At 39.3% G+C, this 24438-nt stretch overlaps 1 protein-coding gene across 1 annotated transcript in view; it reads left to right on the plus strand.

The window, feature by feature from the left end:
- The window catches only part of LOC147628235 (uncharacterized), a 75401-nt gene extending 54166 nt beyond the window's left edge, over positions 1-21235 (plus strand). Inside the window, exon 4 of the mRNA XM_086814086.1 lies at positions 20837-21235. Coding sequence (XP_086670212.1) covers positions 20837-21235 — 399 coding nt within the window. The remainder of the gene's footprint in view (positions 1-20836) is intronic.
- Positions 21236-24438: the final 3203 nt, after the last annotated feature.

Consider the following 24438-nt stretch of genomic DNA (forward strand, 5'->3'; position numbering starts at 1 on the left):
GAAGTGGCAAGCAATCAGTCTCCACAAGTACAGATGCCCCAATAAGATATTCTTTTTCACATTTTAGAGCAGTGACTATCCCCCATAATTCTCTCTTGATCTGTGGATACTTTCGCTGTCGAAAGCTTAATACCTTTGCTCCAAATCTAATTACATACCTATGATCATCCTCATCATCTTGCCCTACTGCCCATCCAATCCCAGTAGGACTAGTATCAACTGTAACAATCACAGGCCTGCCACACTCATAATCTGCCTTTCTCAAAATGGGTGATGATTGGAGCAAATATTTCAGCTTCCGCATAGCTTTAATATGTACTGCACTCCACAAAAATTTTTGATTTTTCCTCAAAAGCTGATCAAGAGGATCTGCTACATGTGCATAATGTGGGATCCAAATAACATAAAAGACGCATGCTCCAAGAAATCTCCTCAGCTCTGTAACATTAATGCATATTTCCTTCATTCTTTGTATTGCATCTATCTTGGCTGGACAAGGACGGCGTCCACTAGTACTACAAAGATGTCCCACTATTAGCACTTCACCAACCCCAAACACTGATTTCTGCCCAGATAAAGTAAGATTCACTTCTTCAAGCCTGGATAGAATCATGTCACAATCCTTTATATGATCTGCCACAAACTTGCGGCACCCTTTTGAATCCAAATTCCCATCTTTGTCTTTCTCCTCACAGCCCTTTATTGGCACATCGTCCAAAAATGGCATAGTTTTTTGTGGTATGAAGTCTCGTAAGACTTTATTCATTCCATTCATCATATGTGCCACTGAGTTAGTGGCTCCCTGTGGTAAGGTACACATCCTTACTAATCCCAAAGGAGTTCTCATTGTGGTCAAGTCCCTGCTTTGCATATCCAGCTGGAACTGATCATATCCCGAATACAGATCACCCATAGAGTATATAGCTTTCCCTGCAAATGCTTCTGCAAACTCATCCACAATTGGACCTGCTCCCACATTCCTGATTGTGACTTTGTTTACAGGTTGCATGTCTTGAATAAAGCGCAATGTCCCATTTTTCTTTGGTACAGTAAACCATCTGTTGGAATATGGGGCACATGAAGGCTCCAAAATTCCCATCTTGATCTTTTCCTTTAGTAATTCCATCAACTTTGGCAAGAGAGCCTTTGGTACTGGAATTGGCCGCAGGTTCCAGGGCACATGTGGAACAGTAAAGATCACCATTGGTGCTGTTACACTTGGATCAACACAACCAATCTCATGCGGCTGAAAGGCAAAAGCTTTCCCATGTTTTACAAGCATCTCCTCAAAGCATTCCCTTTCAACTGGCAACAGAAAATCCCTCTCACCAATCTTCAGCTCTTTCAGAGTTTCTTGAGTAAATTTATGCCCAATTTTCTTCGGATCTCTAAGATTTGGCTGCATAGAAGCTTCATCTATCTTCTCCTTGCTTCCTGGTGGCAAGGGCAAGGCAACTGGCTTCACCTTTTTTGCAACCGTTTTGTACTTTGTATCAACATGAGCATCCATCTCACAATTCATGTTTTTACATTCCATCCCCTCAAATTCCTGGATTATATCATACATCTCCACAGATGACACCCTTATCTTTACATTTCCACCCTGTAAGCATGCTCTTCTCATATCAAAAAGTACATCCATAGTATCTATAAATGACACCTCATCAAGCATCCCTGAAATAAACTCATTCTTCTCCAAAAGACCACACTGCTCAAAACTTTTTTGTTCATTTTGTATATGTTTTTGCATGCCACGCTTTAAATCCTTGCTTTTTACAAAAACCAGTAACCCATAGCTGGAGAATCCCTGAAAATTTGCTGAAAAACTATTTACATTGATTGAGTCCTGCGAGAACTCATTTCCCCTTGTACCATTGGAATCCCGCTTTACAATGGCACCTGGCCAAAATCCCTCATCTCCCTATAATTCATAAACTCTCTATTTATCTTTGGGAGTGACTGTGCCCGAAGAGATTCACGATTCCTTTCATGATTAATGCAGACTGTCAAAAACTGAACAGCTTTTTTGCCATCTTTACTCCTTATTCTTGCATAAGCTGAACCATCATCCAAAACCTTTGTTTCCATCCTTACAGCTGTAATGTAGGGTTGCCCAAGAATGAGGGGATACGATGACATCTCCTGAACAAAGAAATTCTGATCATCCTTCACATCCCCTATAGTTACCCTTACATTTGGGCATGCTGCATAAAGCTCTCCAGATGAATTATTAGCTGCTTTAATCATCCACCCATGATCCACATCCATTGGCCACTTACATTTGTTGTAGAGATTTTTAGCCATAAGATTTATTTCAGACCCATGATCAATTAGAGCGACATATGGCTCTTCCAAATCACCTATCTTGACAAGGGTTTCAGTGGTGGCTCTTGCCCAATGGCTCCTGGAGTAATGACTTTTTGTAAGAACTTCTTTTTCGTCATCCTCTTCCACAAAACGCACTTGTCGTGCCCCATCAGCAGAGTGATTACATTCCACCACATTTTCTCTCTCTTCCTTTTTCTGTACCTGTACACCATGAGTCTTGGAAGTGCTTGCTTCCCCTTGTGATGGAATAGATTCAATTATGGACTGCCTTTTTCTTCGTATAATATCAATTATCTCATCATGAAATTCTTTCTTTGCAATCCCCAAGACTTCCCCTAGTGTGAATTCCACCCTGCTGTTTAGAATTCTCTCTTCAAGCACCTTTTTGAGATCTGTTGCAACTTCAATATCAGATTGAAGCTTGTAGAGTGGACTTTTCCCTTTACTCTTCTCCTTCATTTTTGCTGGCACTTCTTCCATTGAAACATCATGTGGAGGTCTGCCTTGTTGTGGAGGCATATGTGATGGCCCAGGATCCTTCTTTTCACTTCCACGTGTAACTCTTTTTGATGGCCCTCCTTCCTCATTTTCCCTTTTACGTTTCTCCTCTACCTGTGCCTCATTATTTTGGCATTTGGCGATATAGGCATGAATGGATAAAGAATCCACAGGCTCCTCCCAGCCAGTCTCAAGGCGTATACAATCACCTGCCTCATGCAAAGCTTGCTTTGACACTTTCTTTGATGCAATTAATTCCATTGTTGACGGCCAAAAATTTTCATTCTCATAATCCTCATCATTCTCAAATCCCTGCTTTTGTTGACCAACCTTTAGTCCATAGGTTGCTGCCTCAACCATAGAAATGGCATGACTAGCAGCCATATCTTCTACCAGCTTTTTCATCCCTCCTTTCCCAAAGTTTGTACTCAATGGAAGTCCAGTCTCTGTAAGATGGATTTTCCCATCTTTGAAGAACACAAGTTGATTTTTAAGAGCTTCTTTATAACTGGTACAATCCTTCTTTGCATGCTCTGGGTCGTCACACCATATGCATCTATATGTAAACCCTTCTTTGGTTTGAGGCCTTTGCATAGAAGCCTGCCCCAATGGTAGACCTTTTTCTTCGATCCTGGACATCTTCAATTTTAAATCACGCATACCCTTGATAAGCTCATCCATCGGCCCATCTATCTTAGGAATTGTGGCAGCTGGCTTGGATAAACTCTCAGGGGTAACAGCAGCTATGGGGGTTGCAGAGCCCATCACCATTTTATCCCTCCTCCGCTGCCGCTTTGCTAACATAGTGACTGCATCCTCAACATCATTCCAATCACTCTTTAATCCTTGCTCTGTATTTTTATCCTCAAGGAGGATTTCCAATGTCTCCTGGAGATCTTTCCCAGCTGCCTGCAAGAAGAGCTCTGTCTTTTCTCTGTCCAAAGTTGCACGCTCTATTCTTGACAACTGGGCATAACGCTTCTCAAACTCCCTTAGCAATTCTGTGGCAGAAATTCCCATTTTAGGTTTTGTGACCCATTCCAAAAAAGTTCGTTTAGTCACTCGCTCAGAATCCTCCATGAAGTATTCATCTTTTAAGGCAAGCTTGAATTCTTCCCAATTTCTGCCACCCTGTGCTGTCTGCAATCCTTTTATGCGCTCTCTTATTTCCGGAACGCATACCAACTCGAAACTTCGAACCATATCCTCCTCGGTCACCCTATTTAGCTCCATCTCCTTTATATAATTGCGCAGATACTTTGTAATGTCCTTCCCATCAAATTGATCTACCTTTTTCACAATTGATTGTAAGGCTTTGGTCATGGAAATCTGTCCCCTCTCAGCAGCTTGTTGCTGTTGCATGTACATGGAAAACATTTGGAACATCTGCATAACTCCGGGGTCAAAATGAACCCCCTGGCCCTCAGAATTCTCAGCCATAGCTTCCCTGTATGTTTCACTACACTCTCACCCCAGCAGCTTCACGTCGGGTTCACCAAAAACTGTCGTGAAGTGTGCGGTACAGCCAGGAAAGTACGAAACTTCTAGCTGTGAGAGTGAATGTCAAATCCAACAAGGTATTTCACGTACAAGATTTCCCAAGGAGTATTGAACATCATTATTTCCATTGATAAATACATGTGTCCTTGAATTCATCCAGATAATTGCACAGAATTGCATGAAATCCTTTGAATCATTTTCATGTGGGCATAATAAAGCTTTCTAATTTTTCCAGTATGCATGTGTTACATCCAGTGCCCTCAAAACCATTATTTCGAGATATCCTTTATCACCTGAAAACCTGCCTTAATATCCTAACATCTCACAAGCAAAATTTTGCATTTGGCATAGCTTTGACATACTCATAATTTTCAAATCCATATGAGAAGAAAGTAAGGCAAATTTCCCTCAGCTTCAATGCATTTTTCACCAATCACCGAGCTCCAAATTCTTTAGCCTTTTCCCCATGGTCTCACTATTCATTTCCATTTTCTTTTTGATTTATCAAACATTCGATTTTCTCCATTCACATAGAGCAAGTTTAAGAGAATAAATAACAAAAAGAAAACTCCACTTACGATTTGCACACGTGGATCTTCTAATTTGTTTTTCCAAACATATACAACTCGCCGATTATGCGAGGGAAAATCAAGTGGAGAAGCATCGCTGCAGACGGGTTTGAAAATGATTTTCCCAATAATTACATCATTAAGTAGCTCTAGAATTACTCTCTAATTCTAGCACCTACAAAGCATAAGCAGATAATATATTCAAAGAGTTAAATTCTCTGGTTGATTCGACGCTGAACTTCAACGCTGCATAATTTTTTCTCTCCCTCTGCAATCGACCGTTTGCCTCCGGTGCTCTCAGCTTTTTCCCGCCGAGATCTCGGCGCTCCTACCCGCCACCTTCCGCCAGCTGTACATACCATTAAAAAAAGCTGCGCATTTTTGTTTCCACGCTTTCTAGAAAATTCACCAAAAGCTTTGTTAACCTTAGCACTAAGGTTACAAAGCATAACCTTAGCATTAAGGTTAAAGCCTTCAATGCACCTATTATTTTCCCTTTTTCCCATTGTTATGGAGTATTGACCATATATATATATATATATATAATCAAACTCCTTTTCACCTTTACACCATAACCTTTCTAAAGGTTTTTCTCATGCCTTAGTACCATTTAGCATCCTTATTGTGCATATGATTTTGCCATTTAAAGCATACGATCAAGATCCCGACCAATGCACCATTAAGTTCTCTGTCTCAGTGCTAATGTCACAGGCAAAATCCAGTCCTATCAAGGCACAAGATATCTGCTGGCTCCAAAATTCTCCATAAGCATAAAAAAAAATCCTCCACAATTCACACCACACTGTCAAAGGCTTCAAAACCTGGCTCAGCCTCAGCTCATCTTATTGAACCTTATCTACAATATGAACATATATACTCAGGCATCATATAATGATTCGTCATGGCACATAACCTCATGCATCTGGATGTGTATTTGACAGCCTCACATGCACGGTTTCACATCATAGACGTGCCATGGCACGACAACGCTAGCTCCTTCCTTTATATAAGTCGTAACTTTTACTTGTCGTTCATCGTAATCTTACTCCCATCGATCTCCTTTCTTTCTTAATCTCTTTCATGGCTTGGCAACAAGAATTAGTTTTATCCATAATGATTCCTCACCTTCAAGACGCAAGTGAGTCTGTGAAGAAGGATTTTATAGAACAGTATGAGCGCTCACTTTTCCCTCACTTGGGAACTTCTGTAGCTCAGACCAAATGGCGGACCTATCAAGACATAACTAGGGTAACACCCTCGGGTCAGCAGCACTTTCGTAACAATGTCCGCTTAGCCATGGTTATTGAAGCTTTGGGTTTGGGTCCCCGATACTACTGCGTCATGAGATCAAGGCATCTTGGGTTTTCTGAGCAGGTCTTCCTACTGGCGTGTTTTCTTCCTCATGAGAAGATATGCCTTTACCCAGTTTTTGGCTTGCCTCTCAGAGGTCCTTTTGTTAGATCACCTCTTACCACTGAGATAGGTGCGGAAATAACCAACAGAATTATTCCCATAGATGAGTTACCTTATACTTGTGCAGCTTGTGAGTGCTGCTTTTGTGACCATATGATGGACGGGCTTATGGAAGTGTAAAGAGTTCTTCTATCTTTACTGTATAAGTTCCGAGAATGAATAAAGTTTAAATCTTGTTCTTATCTTGCTCTCTTTGAGACTTTTCTTGGTGGTTAATCTTGATTAAAATTTTTCTCTAAGTCTCATATTCGTGCATCTTGCGAAATTACCCTAGTTTGCGAGATGAGGACATCTCGCGTTTTTTAAGTGGGGTAGAATGTAAGATTCCTCCCCCACCCCCTTTTTGATGTCGAGTATCTTTCCCTGTAATCAATCCCTCTTCAGAAATATAAAGACCTTGTTTCTAACTATTTTAACCTAGAGAGAGAAAATATTCTAGAGAGAGAATATTTAGATTTTGAATATTTTTGGATAGAAAAATATCTCTTATAATTAAGATGAATTCCCCTGAAACAGAAATTCAAAAAGAATTTTCCAATGTGCAATTGGAATTAATTGGAAATGTGTATAAAGGACCTTAGCCTAAGGGTCTAGATTTTCAAAAATTTTTGGATTATGGTCCAATTAAGGTTCCTATGGGCCAATAGCATCAATCCATGTGTAGAGAGGAGATAAATCCAATTTGTAAAAGAAGATACCCAAAAATGAGTAAATGCTCACATAAGATGAAGAGTTGAAAATGTACAAGGTTTATTAGTAAAAAAGAAGATACCCAAAAATGAGTAAATGCTCACATAAGATGAAGAGTTGAAAATATACAAGGTTTATTAGTAAAAAAATATGAGCAATATTAAAAATATGAGATATTTTGGGTATCCAAAAATGAGTAAATGCTTACATAAGATGAAGAGTTGAAAATGTACAAGGTTTATTAGTAAAAAACTATGAGCAATATTAAAAATATGAGATATTTTGGGTATAATGATTCCATTTTAACACATATGTAAGGAAGGGGAGTTCTTTAAAGGAGGTGCATATTTCACATAAGATAAAGAGTTGAAAATGTACAAGGTTTATTAGTAAAAAAACTATGACACATATGTAAGGAAGAGGAGTTCTTTAAAGGAGGTGCATATTTCACAACATAAGATGAAGAGTTGAAAATGTACAAGGTTTATTAGTAAAAAACTATGAGCAATATTAAAAATATGAGATATTTGGGTATAATGATTCCATTTTGACACATATGTAAGGAAGGGGAGCTCCATATTCCACTTAGGATTTCTAGAAGGATTCCTCTTGATCCCACACTTCTCCACACTCCTCCACATGCCCTTCATGTGATTGGCATATGGTCTCCATATTATTTAAGTATCTTATTGAGTCTATGGTCTCCATATTATTTAAGTATCTTATTGAGTCTATGTAGACATTTGGTCCACCCTAAATACACGACTCATTTCTATCTTCCCATTACAATCCAATAATATTTCACTCTCAAACCACTCTATTCCCATACTTGTTGAGATTACAAGCTTGAGGACATCTAGAGCTAGGCCGCACGATATGTGCTGGCATGGTGTGTGACAATAAATGGCCGCGTCTAGCTGGCCACAGTGTGTGGACATTAGATAGGGTTATTTGGTGTGTGAACACATCACATTTAGTGTGTGGTGTGTAGTTCTCTTCTATTTATGCATTATGTGTGAGTGGATATTGCTTCCCTCTTTGGTTAGGGTTACACTAGGATTAGGGTTTGCTCTCTTGTGTGTGTTCTCTCTCTTTATCAATCTGTTATCATGGTATCAGAGCATGGTGCTCTCTATTAGAGTTTTGTGAGTGAGTAAAGAAAAGGGAAAAATTCTGTTTTGGAGCTATCCATTGAGCTTGGAGCTTGGAGCAAAGAGAAGCTGGGAGAACACCCCTACTCTCAATAGATCTGAAAGCTAAGGACCATGGGTAAGTAAAGCTAAACACCCTTGAGCGGATTGCAGGTGATTTGACACAAGTAAAGCAGGATTTGAGTTGCCCAAAAAGCAAGTGAAAATTTTGGTTTTTTGCAAGCTTTAATGGAAAGCTTGAGAGCTTGATTGGAAGAGTCAAATGCATGTATTAGTTGAAGGGCACATGTATCTAGCATTGATGAATGGAATAGCAATGCATATGCAATCCCTTGCTTGATTTGGAGCAAATCTATGTGATATTAAAGAGGTCAAATTTTGGTTTTTGAGCTACACAAGAACAGAGGATGTATGCAAGAAATTGGAGCCATTGGAGGGTCAACCTATGCACATTGGTGTGATTAGGGTATAGTGCAAGGTCCCATATATCATCCCACATGCTTGCTACACTCAACCATGCCATTGTGGAGTAATTAAACCATCAACAAAGGGGCTAGAAATCAGCGCACAAATCCACTGTGGAGGAGAAAATTTGAAGCAAGCCCAAATGGATGCACATCATGCATAATGAGCTTAGGAATTGGACCCTACATATGTATGTATCTTTTGATAGAACCCACAAGCACTAATTTGGGTGCAATGATGCAAAACAAGCTAGATTAAATAGATTGGCATAGCTGTTAATTGAGATTAGTGAATAGAACTTCACTAAATTAGCAATTACTCTCTCCTCTTTCAAATGTGGACTAATTCCTTGCATGCGGAGTTAGAGCACATTGATACAAAGCCAATGAATGCCTGGGTTTAAGATTTGGATGTATATTGAGTGAATTGGAAGTGGATTAGTGTTGGTAATTATCAGTTTTTACAGGTTCTCGACCAAAATAGAGAGCTATTTTTGGCATGTACTTGTTGGCACTTTGTGAGCTTGGATGATGTTTATATGCTACATGGAGGATGTGTGGATGTTAATGCATATCGTCCACACTTGATTTTATCATTTCCCAGTGTTTTGGAAGATTGGAAGGCTCGAAAACCCATCATACAACGAGGCAAAGTGGACTATTTGTACATAGTTGAGCTCAAATGCTATGTGGATGATCTTGTATGCTTAATACGAGCAAATTAAAGGTTTCTGAAAAGTGGAGGATTGCTTTGGACGCATTTCTTAGAATTTGTGAGTGGTGCCAGTTTGTTTTCAGCATTTGCAAACAGTGTTTTTGAGTCCAAGAAGTTATCACCCATAAAAATTTTGGGCTATGTTGGACAGCATTGGTGCCGGAGTTTATGTGTGTATGTGCATGTCTGAGTTGATTATTAGAAATCCTTAGTGAACATCATGGTTAAAAAAATGAGTGACAATCTTGATAAAATTATTGGTAAGAAGCTTGACAGGCTCAACTTATGCATTTGGAAGTATTGTATGACAAATTTTCTCAAAGGCAAAGGTCTATGGAACTTGGTGACAGGCAATGAGGTGGAGCCAAGGGTTCCCCAAATGAATGCAACACTTGCCTAGCTTACAACATATCGAAATTGGACAGAGAGAGCCTTCAAAGTGTTGCATTACTTCTCGATACGTGTTACAAACACCATGTTATGCAGATACAGGACACACAAAATCCCAAGGATGCATGGGATACTTTGGTAAAGTTGTATGATACGACTACAGCACCAAAGAAGGTGCAATTGAAGCAGAAGATTCATGGTGTGTCTCCTCGAAGCAATAGCAGTGTAAATGATATGTGCAAGAGATCAAAGAATGTGCTGATGCACTAGCATCTATTGGTGCTTCTATGGATGATGATGACTTGGTAGCCATTACATTGAATGGCTTGGGTAAAGAGTACAAGGCATTTGAAACCTCTATCATTGAGATGATTTCATTGCTTATCGTGGAAGGGATGAAAATTGGAATATGTGCCTCATCTAGCACAAATGAAAATTCAAGGGATCAAGCATTTTTCACTCATCGTGGTGCTAGAGGCAGGGGGAGATTCAGCCCAAGAGGACGTGCAAGTGATCGTGGCTAGCAAGATCGATCACCATAGTCTCAATAGAGTTTTCAGCCATCATTTAGTGCTAGAGGTGGTCGTGATTTTCACCCTCATGCTAGAGGAAGATCTATATCTAGAGGCAGTGAGAGATGGCAAACACCGCAACACAATGCTAGTAGCACTGAGTGTCACTATTGTGGTAAAATGGGACATATGGCTAGAGTCTACTATAAAAAGCAGAATGGCTTTCGTGGGTGGAAGAGTGCAGCAGGGAAATTATGCATCATCTGGTAATGCAGAACATGAGAAGCACTTGTTTGTCATGAAACATGTAATAGGTACTATGACATCACAAAGGAAGAGTGATGATATTTGGTATATGGATTCTGGAGCATCAAGCCACATGACATGTAATGGTGAGTGGTTTGACAGGATGACGCCTACACATCAGGGCTATGTTGCTACTACTGGGGATGATACTCAACATCCTATTACACATCAGGGCTATGTTGCTACTACTGGGGATGATACTCAACATCCTATTACACATGTTGCTACTACTGGGGATGATACTCAACATCCTATTACACATGTTGGTAGTGTGCCATTGTGTATCCATGATGGCAGAGTAAAAACCATGTCAGATGTGTTGTATGTGCCAACAATTACAAAGAGTCTTGCATCGCTCGGTCGGTTGGTCAAATGGTGAATCAAGGAATGCAAGTCAGGTTCAATCAACATGGCTCTTTTGTTGAGGACTTTAAAAATGGTTGCAAGTTAATTGCAAAGGAGGAGAAAGAAGGTAGATTGTTCAAATTGAGTGCACGTATTCCAGAGTTGAAGTCTGCCATGTTTTCAAAAAGTCAAGGGGTTGTGCTAGACATTGATATTTGGAATAAGAGAGTTGGGCATGTGAATATTCAAAAGCTGAAATCTATGCAAGCAAAAGGTATAGTTGGTGGTTTGCCCAAGTTCAAATATGATGGTAGTAATCATATATGTGAAGCATGTAGATTTGGGAAGCAGGCAAGGTTGCCATTTCCAAAAGATGGTCAAATAAGGAAGACCATTGGAAATCATTCACAGTGACATATGGGGTCTAGCACACAGACTCCAACTATCAATGGCTGTAGGTATTATGTCACATTTATTGATGATTACAACAAGATGACTTGGATTTACTTCTTGAAAGAGAAGAGTGAAGCAATTGGGAAGTTCATTGACTTCAAAGCATTGATGGAAAAACATTATGGTCAATGGATCAAGTGTTTGAGGACAGATGGTGGTGTGGTGAGTACACATCAAATGCATTTGATGCCTTCTTGAGAGAGCATGGGATAAGAAGACAAATTACATGCAGGTACACACCTCAGCAGAATGGTGTTGCTAAGAGGAAAAATAGGATCATTGGTGAGATTGCAAGAGCTATGCTTAATGAGAAGTCTATGCCAAATTATTTTTGGGTAGAAGCATGTGCTACTCACACACACAAATGTAAGATGTTAAGGTGGTCTAGAATCTAGTCTTAGAGTGAACATGGTTCCTTTACAAAATTAAAGTTTAGGCTTTGAGTTACACAAAAATGTTTATGTAGATTAGGACAAATTTGTTGTTTGATGTCTAAGACACACACATATTTTGTTTTTCTTATGAGCACTCCATACAACACAAACAATGCATAAAATTTGATTTTTTTTTAGTAAGGTTTTATCCTTTTTACTCTTATTCCTTAAAAAATAAGAAAGGTTTTTAGACTAGGTATTTTAGAGTCCGGTTAGAAAATTTATTGGTATTGTAAATTATAATAAAGAGACTTGTTAGCATATTGAATAGCATACCATTTAGTCACGTTTCTTCACTTTATGCTATGTTACCTTATGGTTCCTTTGTATTTTGGAATACACTCATGATTCACATTCTTCACTTTATGCTATGTTACCTTATGGTTCCTTTGTATTCTGGAATACACTCATGATTCACATTCTTTCTCCTTTTGTATTTTAGAATACCAATTGGTAGTTATCTGACATCTTTGTTTGTTTTGGTGCATTTATACACCTTGCCTACCCGGCCGTTAGTGTGTGTCAGTGCATGTCCACTTGTATGCCTCTGCTAGCTCACTTCCATGCCCATCCACTTAAGCACCCCCCTCACTAGGGCCACCACCCCCTTGCACACATGTGGTCATCATGGACAGGCCTATCCACTCACACACCCGTGTGTGCCTCTCACCTATTCGCGGGTCCACTCACGCACTTCCCTCACCAGGGCCACCCCCTTGGTCTGCACTTAGTATACCTGCACTCCACTCCCCTTGCCCCTTAGCCATGCCACGACCACCGTGTTGTGCATGGTGAGGACTACTTGCTGGTTCATGCTCGCCTGCCCTCTTGGTGTTTGCCCTCCTACCTACATGCATGTTTATGCCCACGCACCTTCTTGCCAAAGGTTCCCTCCTCCCCAATACTTGTCCTCTTGCATAAAGAGAATGTGGGGGAGAGGGAGAGCTTCAAACCCTAGCAAGCAATGATTTTATATTCACGTGATCATAAAATTTTTTTTTGTTAATAACATGTGTTAGCATGTTATTAACATGTTATTAACATGTTTACATGTTATTAACATGTTAACATGTTAACATGTTCCCAAAAAAGCCGGTGGGAAGCAACCTAGTAACCGGATAAAATCCTGCCGGGCTTTTGCTATACCCGGCGGTCTCGCCAAAAAAAAGGAAACCCCGGCGAGGTCATCATCCAGCCCGGCGGGGTACAATTTCCTATATATATGGGCCCGGGGGGCCCTTTGGGAGTTCGTTGGCTGACAGCATACACAGGTAATGAAACTTGTGTGTGTGTGTGTGTGTGTGTATGTGGGTGTGTGTGAGATCCCTGTTCCCACCGAGCAATGGATTCGGGGTACTAGCAGCGGAAGTAGCACTTCTCGCACGGGACAGGGGTCGTCCCACACTCGTTGGGGCCTCACCCACCACGGATATTCAGATAAGAGACTAATCCGTCGGTTGTTCCAAAATCGAACCCGGAAAAACTTCCTTTACCGGAAGCACGGGCGATTCCACCAGGATAACTTTTTACTCTAACGTAGTCAAGATCATTTCTGATCAAATTGATCCAATTGCATCTATAAGATATTTGGTCGGATCAAGGAAGAAACTTGCACTTGGATCATTGGGATCAACGCTTTTTTCCCCATTCAAGAGGCACAGCCGTTGATTCCTATCCATAGAACAATTACTGTCTGGGATTTACTTTATCTATCGTAATAACAAAAGTTGAGTCTCGATTTATGGATCCATCAGTCCAGCCTAACCCCATCCGATCCCATGGGTTAGCCAACCGCCCAACCACTGTAGTGATGGGATCCAATTAAGAATTTGGTTAGGTTTTGTCCCGGGTACCAAGGAAAAGAGTTCCAAGGCCCCCTAGCCGGATGTTCATGCAAAAATAAAACTAGTCACACCACTCACACACCCAATATGAAATTGCCTTTTCACAGATTCAACCAGTTTAAAACAATCCTTTAATAAAACCATAGTATCACTGATCACCATCTTCTAATTTATCCAGTTGATTCTTAATTTTCCCATCATTCCTTCATCAGAGTATCTATGGCATCATTGGCAACTAGGACGCTCACCACCTGTCCACTCAGGGGCCGTTTCCTAGTTCCTAGCCCATAATACTCGGCAATATAATCACTTATCAAGATGGACTCTCGTTGAAGATCAGCAAGATCAACCAACAGATCCATATAAGGAGCCATGGACTCATCCATTGAAGACCAGCAAGGTCAATCAACCAGATCCATGCCCGATTTCAGAAAACAACTCCTACTCTTGTTCCAATATCTTCCTCGACGCACGCGTGGGTATCCTAGGCGAGCACCGTATGGTCAGCACCCTCTAGGATCCTTCGCAGGTGACCTAGCGCTTCACTCATAGGCCGCTTCCTTGGTCCCTCATCCACCGTACCGGAAGCTCACCATTTTAATCAAACCGAGGCTGGTCAAGACCTCGGTCGACCTTGCTACGCGAGACGTCCTCCATTGACTCTCCGTCAGTAGTTGCAACTTTATCAGTTAGGTCTCCACGACCTTAATCACAAGACGGTCAAAATGCTTCCCCAGCATTCTTGACATAAAACAGCCATTTACAAACAGTTTACAAATACAATTTCTATATTAACTCTCATTTTTCCACATTATCCCTCATTAATCCACATTACTTATTCCACATTCCATTATCCCTCATTAATCCACATTACTTATATGTGTACTCATCCAATCACATCATTTTCCATCTCTTCACTTCAGATTCCTTCACATCACATATCATATATTCATATCCACATCCACATCCACATCCATATCCACATCACATATCATATATTCATATCCATATCCACATCCATACATCCACATCCACATCCACATTCACATCCATACATCCACATCCACATCCACATTCACATCCATACATCCATATCCACATCCATACATCCACATCCACGTCCACATTCACATCCATACATCCACATCCACATCCACAGTCACATCCATACATCCACATCTACATGCTTACCTCCATTTTCACATCCTCATTTATACATCCACATCCCATATCCACATTCATACATACACATCCACATCCACATTCACATCCACATCTACATGCTTACCTCCATTTTCACATTCTCATTTATACATCCACATCCCATATCCACATTCATACACACATCCATATCCACATCCATACATCCACATCCACATGCATACATCCACTATCACGTCCTCATTCATACATCCCATATACACATCCATACACCCACATCCACATGCATATATCCACTATCACGTCCTCATTCATACATCCACATCCACATACATACATACATCCACATCCACATTCCCATTCACATCTATACATCCACATCTACATCCACATACATACATACATCCACATTCACATCTATACAGCCACATCTACATCCACATTCACATCTATACATCCACATCTACATCCACATTCACATACATCCACATCCACCTTCCCATTCACATCTATACATCCACATACATACATACATCCACATCCACATTCCACATTCACATCTATACAGCCACATCTACATCCACATTCACATCTATGCATATACATCTTCATGCATACATCCCTTTCCACATTCATACATCCACACTCCCATCTCCACATCCACACATCCACACTCCCATCTCCACATCCACACATCCACATACATACATCCATTTCCACATTCCCATTCATATAACCCCATATGCCTTCACATCTAATCTTTTACATCACATCCATTCTCGCCCTATCACAACCCATATACATCTTATCCTATCACATACACTTCTTACCTCATCCCATACACATCTTATCAAATCTTAATTCATCTTATCACCTCATAACTTATTTCATAAGCATCTTATCACCTCTTATCACATCTTATACACCTCTTATCACATCCTATCACATACACTTTTTACCTCATCGCATACACATCTTATCAAATCTTAATTCATCTTATCACCTCATACTATTATTTCATAAGCATCTTATCACCTCTTATCACATCTTATACACCTCTTATCACATCCTATCACATCTCATATCTATTTATAGAATACAAGAGAATTCTTATATTTGATATAAGATTTCTTTACACATTTATTTATGCATAAATTCTATTTAAGGAGATTAATACTTTCGAAGTAAAAATCAATCTTTTATGCATCTTCTTATGCATAAATTCAATTTGGTAGGAATTACACTTTTAGAATAAAAGAAATTCTCTTATGCATCTAAGTTATGCATAAAATCCATTTATGATGAAAATCACACTTTTAGTATAAAAGAATATCTTTTATGCATACCTTTATGCATGAAATCCAAATATAATAAAAGTCACACTTTTAAAATAAAATAATCAACTTTTATGCATACCTTTATGCATGAAATTCAAATATAATAAAAGTCACACTTTTATAATAAAATAATCAACTTTTATGCATACCTTTATGCACGAAATCCAAATATGTTAAAAGTCACACTTTTATAATAAAATAATCAACTTTTATGCATACCTCTATGCATGAAATCTAATTATGATAAAAGTAACACTTTTACAATAAAATAATCATCTTTTATGCATACATCTATGCATGAAATCCAAATATGATAAAAGTAACACTTTTATAATAAAATAATCAACTCTTATGCACACTTCTATGCATGAAATTCAATTGTGATAAAAGTAACACTTTTATAATAAAATAATCAACTTTTATGCATACCTCTATGCATGAAATCCAATTATGATAAAAGTAACACTTTTATAATAAAATAATCAACTCTTATGCATACTTCTATGCATGAAATTCAATTGTGCTAAAAGTAACACTTTTACATTAAAATAATAATCTTTTATGCATACCTCTATGCATGAAATCTAATTATGATAAAAGTAACACTTTTATGTTAAAATAATAATCTATTATGCATACCTCTATGCATGAAAATCAATTATGCATAATATAAAAATCAATTTCTCTATGAATATCTTCAATTATTCTAGGATGATAATTCCTAGAATATGGTAGGAAGTCCTCTTTTCATGCTTTGAATGAGATTATTTTATGTGTAATTTTTATAAAAAATTTACCATAGCTCCGCTGCTATGACTAATAAATCTCAATTTTTTCTAAGGGATAAAGCTTATCATTAAGAATTAATTAGAATGATCCCTAATTGGATCAATAATCCATAATGGATTGAATCATCAATATTCATGAAATACATAAACTAAAAGCATAGAAAAAAGCCATTAATTTGACCTCAAGTATAGATTAATCTTGGATTAAGGAAAAGCTTTATGAAAAGCTTCATTTGGATTGAGAATGGGTCATGAGTATGACCATTTCTTGAGTGAGAGAGAGAAATTTCATAAAAACCATTTGAATTAAGCATAAATAGAAATTTATGTAATTCTTAACTATCATTAATCAATTAACTTCAATAGCATTCATCAAATTATGTAACTCTTCACTACCATTCATCAATTAACTTCAATAACATTCAAAAACCATTCTAATTAAGCTTCTCAAGCTTGAGAGGGGTTGAGAAGAGAGAAACATTGAGAAATTATAGAAAATGATCAAAATTCACTAATTACCTTACAAATTGCTTGATTCTTTGTTCACGGTAGAGGCCCCCAACCAATCAATTGGTTAAGTATGTTGATGGAGCCACCAATGGGGATTGAAGAAAGAGGGAAGCTCCAAAAACTAGTGAATTATTAATGAATTCACAGTTCTTGGCTTAGGTGGAGTAGAGTAACGATGCATAAACACTATATATTTTTCAACAAGGGGTAGGCTTCTATTTATAGGAAAAATTGAGCTCCTAACCAAACAAACTGATTCTAGAATTTTCCAAATCAGTTTGGTCAATTTTTGACCATTTTTAGGTCAGTTAAGCTGACTTTTTGGAACTAGACTTGAATGAGGAGAGAGGAGAGATGAAATATCTCAATTTTTATGAGTTTAAAACTCATTCAAGCATGTGAAATAATGTTGACTAGTGGAAAAGAGAGGGTCCCTATGGGCTCCATGTGAGATGACTCTTGACTTTTTCAATTTTAAAAGATTCATGAGCATCTTTAGATGGGACACTTGTCAAAATATGCCCAAAAGGAAAATTGATGGGGGTGGCCCATGTCCTTATGTCACCAAGAGTGAAGGAATCTACTGGGGGCTGGAAATGTAATAAGGTGAGAGTTTCTCTATAAAAGAGCCCTCTCTCCTCCCTCTCAAGCACCTCATTTTTTTTCTCCTTGTAGATATGCCATAGCCTTGTATCCACCAGCTCCTCCTATGCTTTTTCATCTCCCTTAAGCGTTAGACTCTCCTACTCTTGTAGTCCTCTCCAATTGGAAGACTCTTTTGCTTCATGAATCAAGCTTTTGCTTCCTTCTTTATCTTTTCTCTCTTCACTTCAGAGCTTAGTGTGTCCACATGAGTAGCTTACTTCCAGATCTATTATAAGAGGGAGACATCAACCCACCATGCATCTTGGAAGTTACTTCTCTAATGAGGGAAATCGTTGCCTCTCCCCACAGTTGCTGCAGGCTCTTATAGACAGTTTTGGTACTGTTCACTAAAACAGTCATAACTTTGTACTTGCTTCTCTGTTTTTTATGAAATTTATATTGAAATCTTTTTTTTTCAAGCTCTATCCATTGATGTTTTAAATACTCTATTTTGAGCAGCATAGGAAAAGTTATGGCTATCTGATCAGAGCAAACTGTGTATTGGGACAGTTTTGACACTTCTTACTAAAACAGTCATAACTTTGTGCTCACTTCTTCGATTTCTATGAAACTTATATCAAAATCTTTATTTTTCCAAGCTCTATCCATTGATGTTTTTGAGACTCTGTTTTGAGTAGTACATAAAAAGTTATAGCTATCTAATCAGAGTAGATTATCCACTTTGGGAAGTCTTATTGGTTTTTTCCTTTCTTGAAAATGATGTGGTCCAACCATCCAATCGGTCCAAATGAGCCATACCAATATACCCCTTTCACTTCAATTCACATCATATTGAGTTGAAATATTTTCTTCCAGCAAAGACTTACCCTCTTTTTTGGAGCTGATCGCTTGGCTTAAATTAATGCTTCCCCAGAGCCTTTCCTATTTCCTCTTCTGGACTGCAGTCTCACCTTTGTTGATGTCTACGTATTTGTTTTGATCCAGGGAGATAGAGGGTGAGAGTTTTTTTAATGTTGCTTTCTTTGACACCGAGACCGCCTCCCTTTCTTCAACTTTTGGGTTTGAGATGTGACCAAAGTTAAACCCCCAAATTTGTGTCACATCTTTTGGTGGAGACAGCGGAGCAGTTTTGCTTAGAAACCTTCTATCATAACCTCACGATCCCACTTGATTGGAAGAAGGGAAGATTATCTTTGAAATAAAAATTTTATGGCTTCTACTCATCTTTTGGTGCAAGATATTCAACATTCCAGTGTTCCATGGATCGGAAGGAGAAGACCCGGGGAGTTATCTCCAAGAGTTCAACCAATCATGCCGCTTAACGGGTCAGTCTATAAAGGAGCAGGCTGAAATTCTTCCAGACTTCTTGGAGAGCATGCCCTTAACTTGGCATGAGGCTTTGCCAGAAGACACCAAGAGTGATTGGGTCAACTTGATTGGGGCAATGAAGGAGTGATTTGGGACAGTGGAGTCGCCAAATGCTTTACTATTATAGTTGGATCAAATTTTTCACCAAAAGGAAGGAGAGTTAGTTTCTACCTTCTCATTCAGTGAGGTATGAGGCCTTGTTCATTTGGTATCAACAAGCTACTTTACATGTTATTACTTCTTCATCATCATCTTCTATAGGGGACTCTAAAAAATCTTTGGTAATGGAGCACCTTAAGATAAGCAAGTTTGTCATGGCTTTGGATCTTGGCTTGCGTGGAAAAATTCTTAGCAGGAATCCTAGTAGTTTGAAAGAGGCGCTTTGTATTGCTTTCAAAAAGGAGGCTGCCCTTCAAATTAAGGTTTTGTTCCAACCTTCTACAAGTGTGCCAACTCCACCACCTCTCGGCGGGTAGAGGTAGCCTCAACATCTCAGGTACCAGCGCCTTCACTAGATCACAATATTGCACAACTTATGGCAAAATTTGTTGATTTGAAGTTGCACTTAGTCAATGCAAGGCCGCCTAAGGCTCCACGTATTGAGGATAAGCCTAGGGATAAAATCAATGTTATGTGCTATGAATGTCAAGAAAAGGGACACTATCATCCTGAATGTCCAAAATTGAGGAAAAGAGAGGATAAAAGTGTAGCACTTCTGGAAGAAATATGTTCAAAAGAAGAAGAAACCTTGATGCCATTGATAGCAAGAAGGAATCGTAGAACTAAGAGTGTTGAAGAAGAAGAGAAAGAGGAGAAACAAAAGAAGAAGAAAAAGTCGTCTAGGAGGACAATTGGACAATCGGATTTTCCTCTTGGTCAAGGATCTCTTAGTTATGGACTTTTAACAAACCTTAGGGAGAAAATTACACAAACCACATTTGGGAAACTTTTGGCACTCTCTCCAAAACTCAAGAAGGAATGGGGTAAGTTAGCCAGCATAAGAGAGTCCAAGAAAAAGAAGAAAAAGGATAACGGGATCCCGATGGCTCAAAAGGTAGACATAGATATGGGGGATGATGTTCCTATGATGATTGATGTCATCATTGCTGGGTAAACAATTTCTAATGCATACATTGATGGAGGTGCATCAATAAATGTCATGAGCGAAAAAACAATGAAAGATACTAATTTGAAGTTGTCTTCTGTTAACTCTCCCTATCGCATCAAACTTGTTGATAATACTAGGGTAAAAATGCTAAGAGTGGTAAAGAATCTGGTAGTGGATGTATGTGGTATCTTTGTGCCTATAACTTTTCAAGTTATTCCTACAAAGCCAAATGCTAGGGCTTACCCAACCATTGATCTTGGGAAGGCCATGGCTTTGCCATGTGAAGGCAGTTCAGAAGTGGGAGACAGGTGATCTCATTCTTCAAGGAGAGAATAAGAAGGTCTGCTACAACATCAAGGGTCACCACAAGAAAGTGGTAAGAGATGAATCTTCAACTTCCGAGAGTTCAGAGTCAGAGTCATCCAATGATGAGAAGACAAGTGGCAGCTTTGAGGCATCCATCTCAGAAGGAGAGGTGGAAGGAGTTGTGGTTGGCAGCTCTGAGGCATCCATCTCAGAAGGAGGGGTGGAAGGAGTTGTGGTTGGCCTTTGCCTAGGCATCAACACTGAAGGAGAGGGAACCTTGGTGGAAGAAGCTTCTTCAATCATGCCTAAGAAAGAGGAACTCGCCAATCTTTGCCAACAAAATGAGCTTCTTCTTGATGAGTCCGTAAATAGGTATTGAGAGGGAGAATTACTTGAAAATGTTGGATGGTTTTCCTAACCTTTTTACAAACAGCTAGTCACAGGTATGCCAGGTTAGCTTAGTAGAGCACAAAATTGATCTCAAACCCCAAAGCAAGCCAATGGTGCAACGCCTGAGGCGATTGGGAGTGGTGCAAGAAGAGATGCTCAAGAAGGAGGTAACTAGCTTACTTCAAGCTGGTTTTATTTTTCTAGTAGAAAACCTAGAGTGGATTTCTCCAGTGGTGGTCACTCCCAAGAAGGGTGGAAAATTGCGTGTTTGTGTGGATTTTTGCCCTTTAAATGCATGTACAAAGAGGGATTATTTTCCTCTACCCTTTCAAGATAAGATCTTGGACCAAGTTGCAGGCCATGAATTGTATTCAGTGTGTGATGGATACTTTGGATACTTTAAAATTTAAATTTATGAGGAAGATCAAAGGAAGACCTCATTTGTTACCCCTTAGGGAGTGTATGCCTAAAGGGTGATGCCATTTGGCATAACCAATGCACCAGCAACTTTTCAACGGTTCATGAGTTAGGTATTTGCACCTTACTTGGGAAAGCTTATAAAGATTCTTTTTGGATGATTTTTGCATTTATTCAAGCTGTGTGGATCGCTTGGAAAAGTTGAGGATGGCCTTGCAAAAAGGGTTGTCTCAATCCTGGAAAATGCCGCTTAGCACAAAAGAAGGTGGTTCTTTTGGGACATGTTATCTCAGAGGAAGGCATAGAGATGGACCCTGAGAAGGTACAAGCAATTATGGACCTTTCCACCACCTTTCAATGTAAGGGAGGTAAGGAGGATTGGGTAAAACAAAGTATTATCAACGCTTTGTTGACATGTTTTGTGAGAAGATGTATCCTAACAAAGAAAAATGTTTCCTTCCAATGGGGACTAGAGCAAAATCAAACCTTTTGTTTTCTTAAGAAATGCATGAGGCAAGGTCCGATTATGCAGCCTCCTAGGTGTGGGGGGATGACTTTTATGTGAATCCAAGTGTGTTATCGCACTCAGTGGGTGCTATACTCTTGCAAAAGGGTGATCAAGGATGCATGAAACTAGTATATTATGCAAGTCGACAACTCACTGATTCCGAGGAGAGATATGGTGAAATAGAGAAAGGAGGTTTGTCTTTGGTCTTTGCAGTGAAGAAGGAGGTTTGTCTTTGGTCTTTGCAGTGAAGAAGTTCAGGTCATACTTGCTACCTTGCCCTTTTTTCTTCCTTACATCTCAGCCTTCTTTACAATTCCTCGTTCGTAAACCCAATCCTATAGGAAAGATTGCAAAGTGGCTTTGTGAGCTTCAAGAATTCTCTTTCACTTTTATTACAGAAAGTACCACTAGTAGAGCCTCTCTTGCAGATTTGCTTACAGGTAGGGAAGAAGAAGAAGAAGGAACTAGGATAAAGGAAGAAGTATTTGATGATTTGGAGACTCCACCAACTACTTTCACTTTGCATTTTGATGGACCCTTTAGCCCTTCCAAAAGCAATGTGGGGCTTTGTGAGCTTCAAGAATTCTCTTTCACTTTTATTACAGAAAGTACCACTAGTAGAGCCTCTCTTGCAGATTTGCTTACAGGTAGGGAAGAAGAAGAAGAAGGAACTAGGATAAAGGAAGAAGTATTTGATGATTTGGAGACTCCACCAACTGCTTTCACTTTGCATTTTGATGGACCCTTTAGCCCTTCCAAAAGCAATGTGGGGCTTGGGGGGGGGAGGGGGGATAGTCTTATTTGATCCAGAAGGAAAAGAGGTATGGGCCAAGGGTAGGGAATTTCCAAAAGCTATATCAAATAATGTGGCTGAGTACAATGCCTTGATTTTTAGATTAGAAGATTGCCTATATATGAGGGGGTGAAAGAGGTAGAGGTTAAAGGGGATTATCAACTAGTCATTAGGCAAATGAAAGGAAAATACAAAGCAAGGAGTCTAAATCTGTAAGATTTATATAAAAGAGCAATGGAGTTAAAAGATGTTTTTCAATTTTGCAAATTTGTGCATATTCAAAGGAAGGATAATTAAAAGACAAATGAATTGGCTACTAAAGCTTTAGCTTCTTTCAAAGAAGCTACTCTTGCATTGATGAATACAAGTTGGCCAAAGCTCCAAGATGTTCAACAATACTTGGATAAAGGATACTTCCCTCATGGATTGACCCCTCAACATAAGCAAAGACTTACAAGGAAAGCTTGTCCTTATACAATCCTTGGTGACGTTCTATACAAGCAAGGTAAGGATAAGGTCCTTAGGAGGGTGGTGAGAGCTTGGAAGAATCTAAAAGGATTATGGAATTATGTCATGAATGTTCAGGTCACTTTGCTTTAGCTAGCACTACTCAAAAGATCCTTCACAACACAGGTTATTATTGGCCTTAACTCAACAAAGATGTCCATGAATGGTGTCGAAGTTGTGAGGTGTATCAGGCACATGGGTGCAAGCAATTGGTTCCTGGACCTTAAAATCCCATTCCAGCATATGTTCCAGCATATGGTCCATTTAAAAGATGGGGATTGGATTTTGTAGCCCCACTTCCTCGCTCCTCACATGGGAAGTATTATATATTGGTTACTATGCAACTAGATGGGCAAAATCAAAGGCCACTATCAACAATAAGGCGCAATAACTTTGGCATCATTTCTCAAGGAGTACATATCTCCCCGATTTGGGTGCCCATTGGAAATCCTTACACAGATAGAGGGATATCTTTTAGGAATGGCTTGATTGAATCTTTGGTGCACAAATTAAAAATAAATCATGTCATGTCAACCCCCTATTATCCTCAGTGCAATGGTTTAGTTGAAAAAACTAATGGTTTGCTTTGTGGATCCTTGTGTAAGCTAGTGGTTGCCATGAAAAGAAAGTAGGATGTGCATGTAACAGAGGTCCTATGGACTTATAGAACCACTCATAAGCTCTCTCTTGGTTTCACACCTTTTCAGCTAGTGTATGGAGTGGAGGCCATTTTGTAAATAGAATTGGAAATCACAAGCCTTCACACATGTTTTGCACGATCAAGTAATGAAGAAGAAACGCATGCCCAACGCCTAGTGCAACTAGAGACCTTGGATGAGAAGCGGCTTCAAGCACTTCAACATTTGGAGGCAGCACAACAATGGCGCAAGGCAAGGCATGACGCTCTTACAAAGAAGAAGACGAATCGCGGCTAGATAAGAAGCTTCTTCGACGCTAGGAGGGCCCC

Source organism: Cibotium barometz, chromosome 19, assembly GCF_041138505.1.
Source record: "Cibotium barometz isolate CiBa-2024 chromosome 19, ASM4113850v1, whole genome shotgun sequence".
Classification (NCBI taxonomy): Eukaryota; Viridiplantae; Streptophyta; class Polypodiopsida; order Cyatheales; family Cibotiaceae; genus Cibotium; species Cibotium barometz.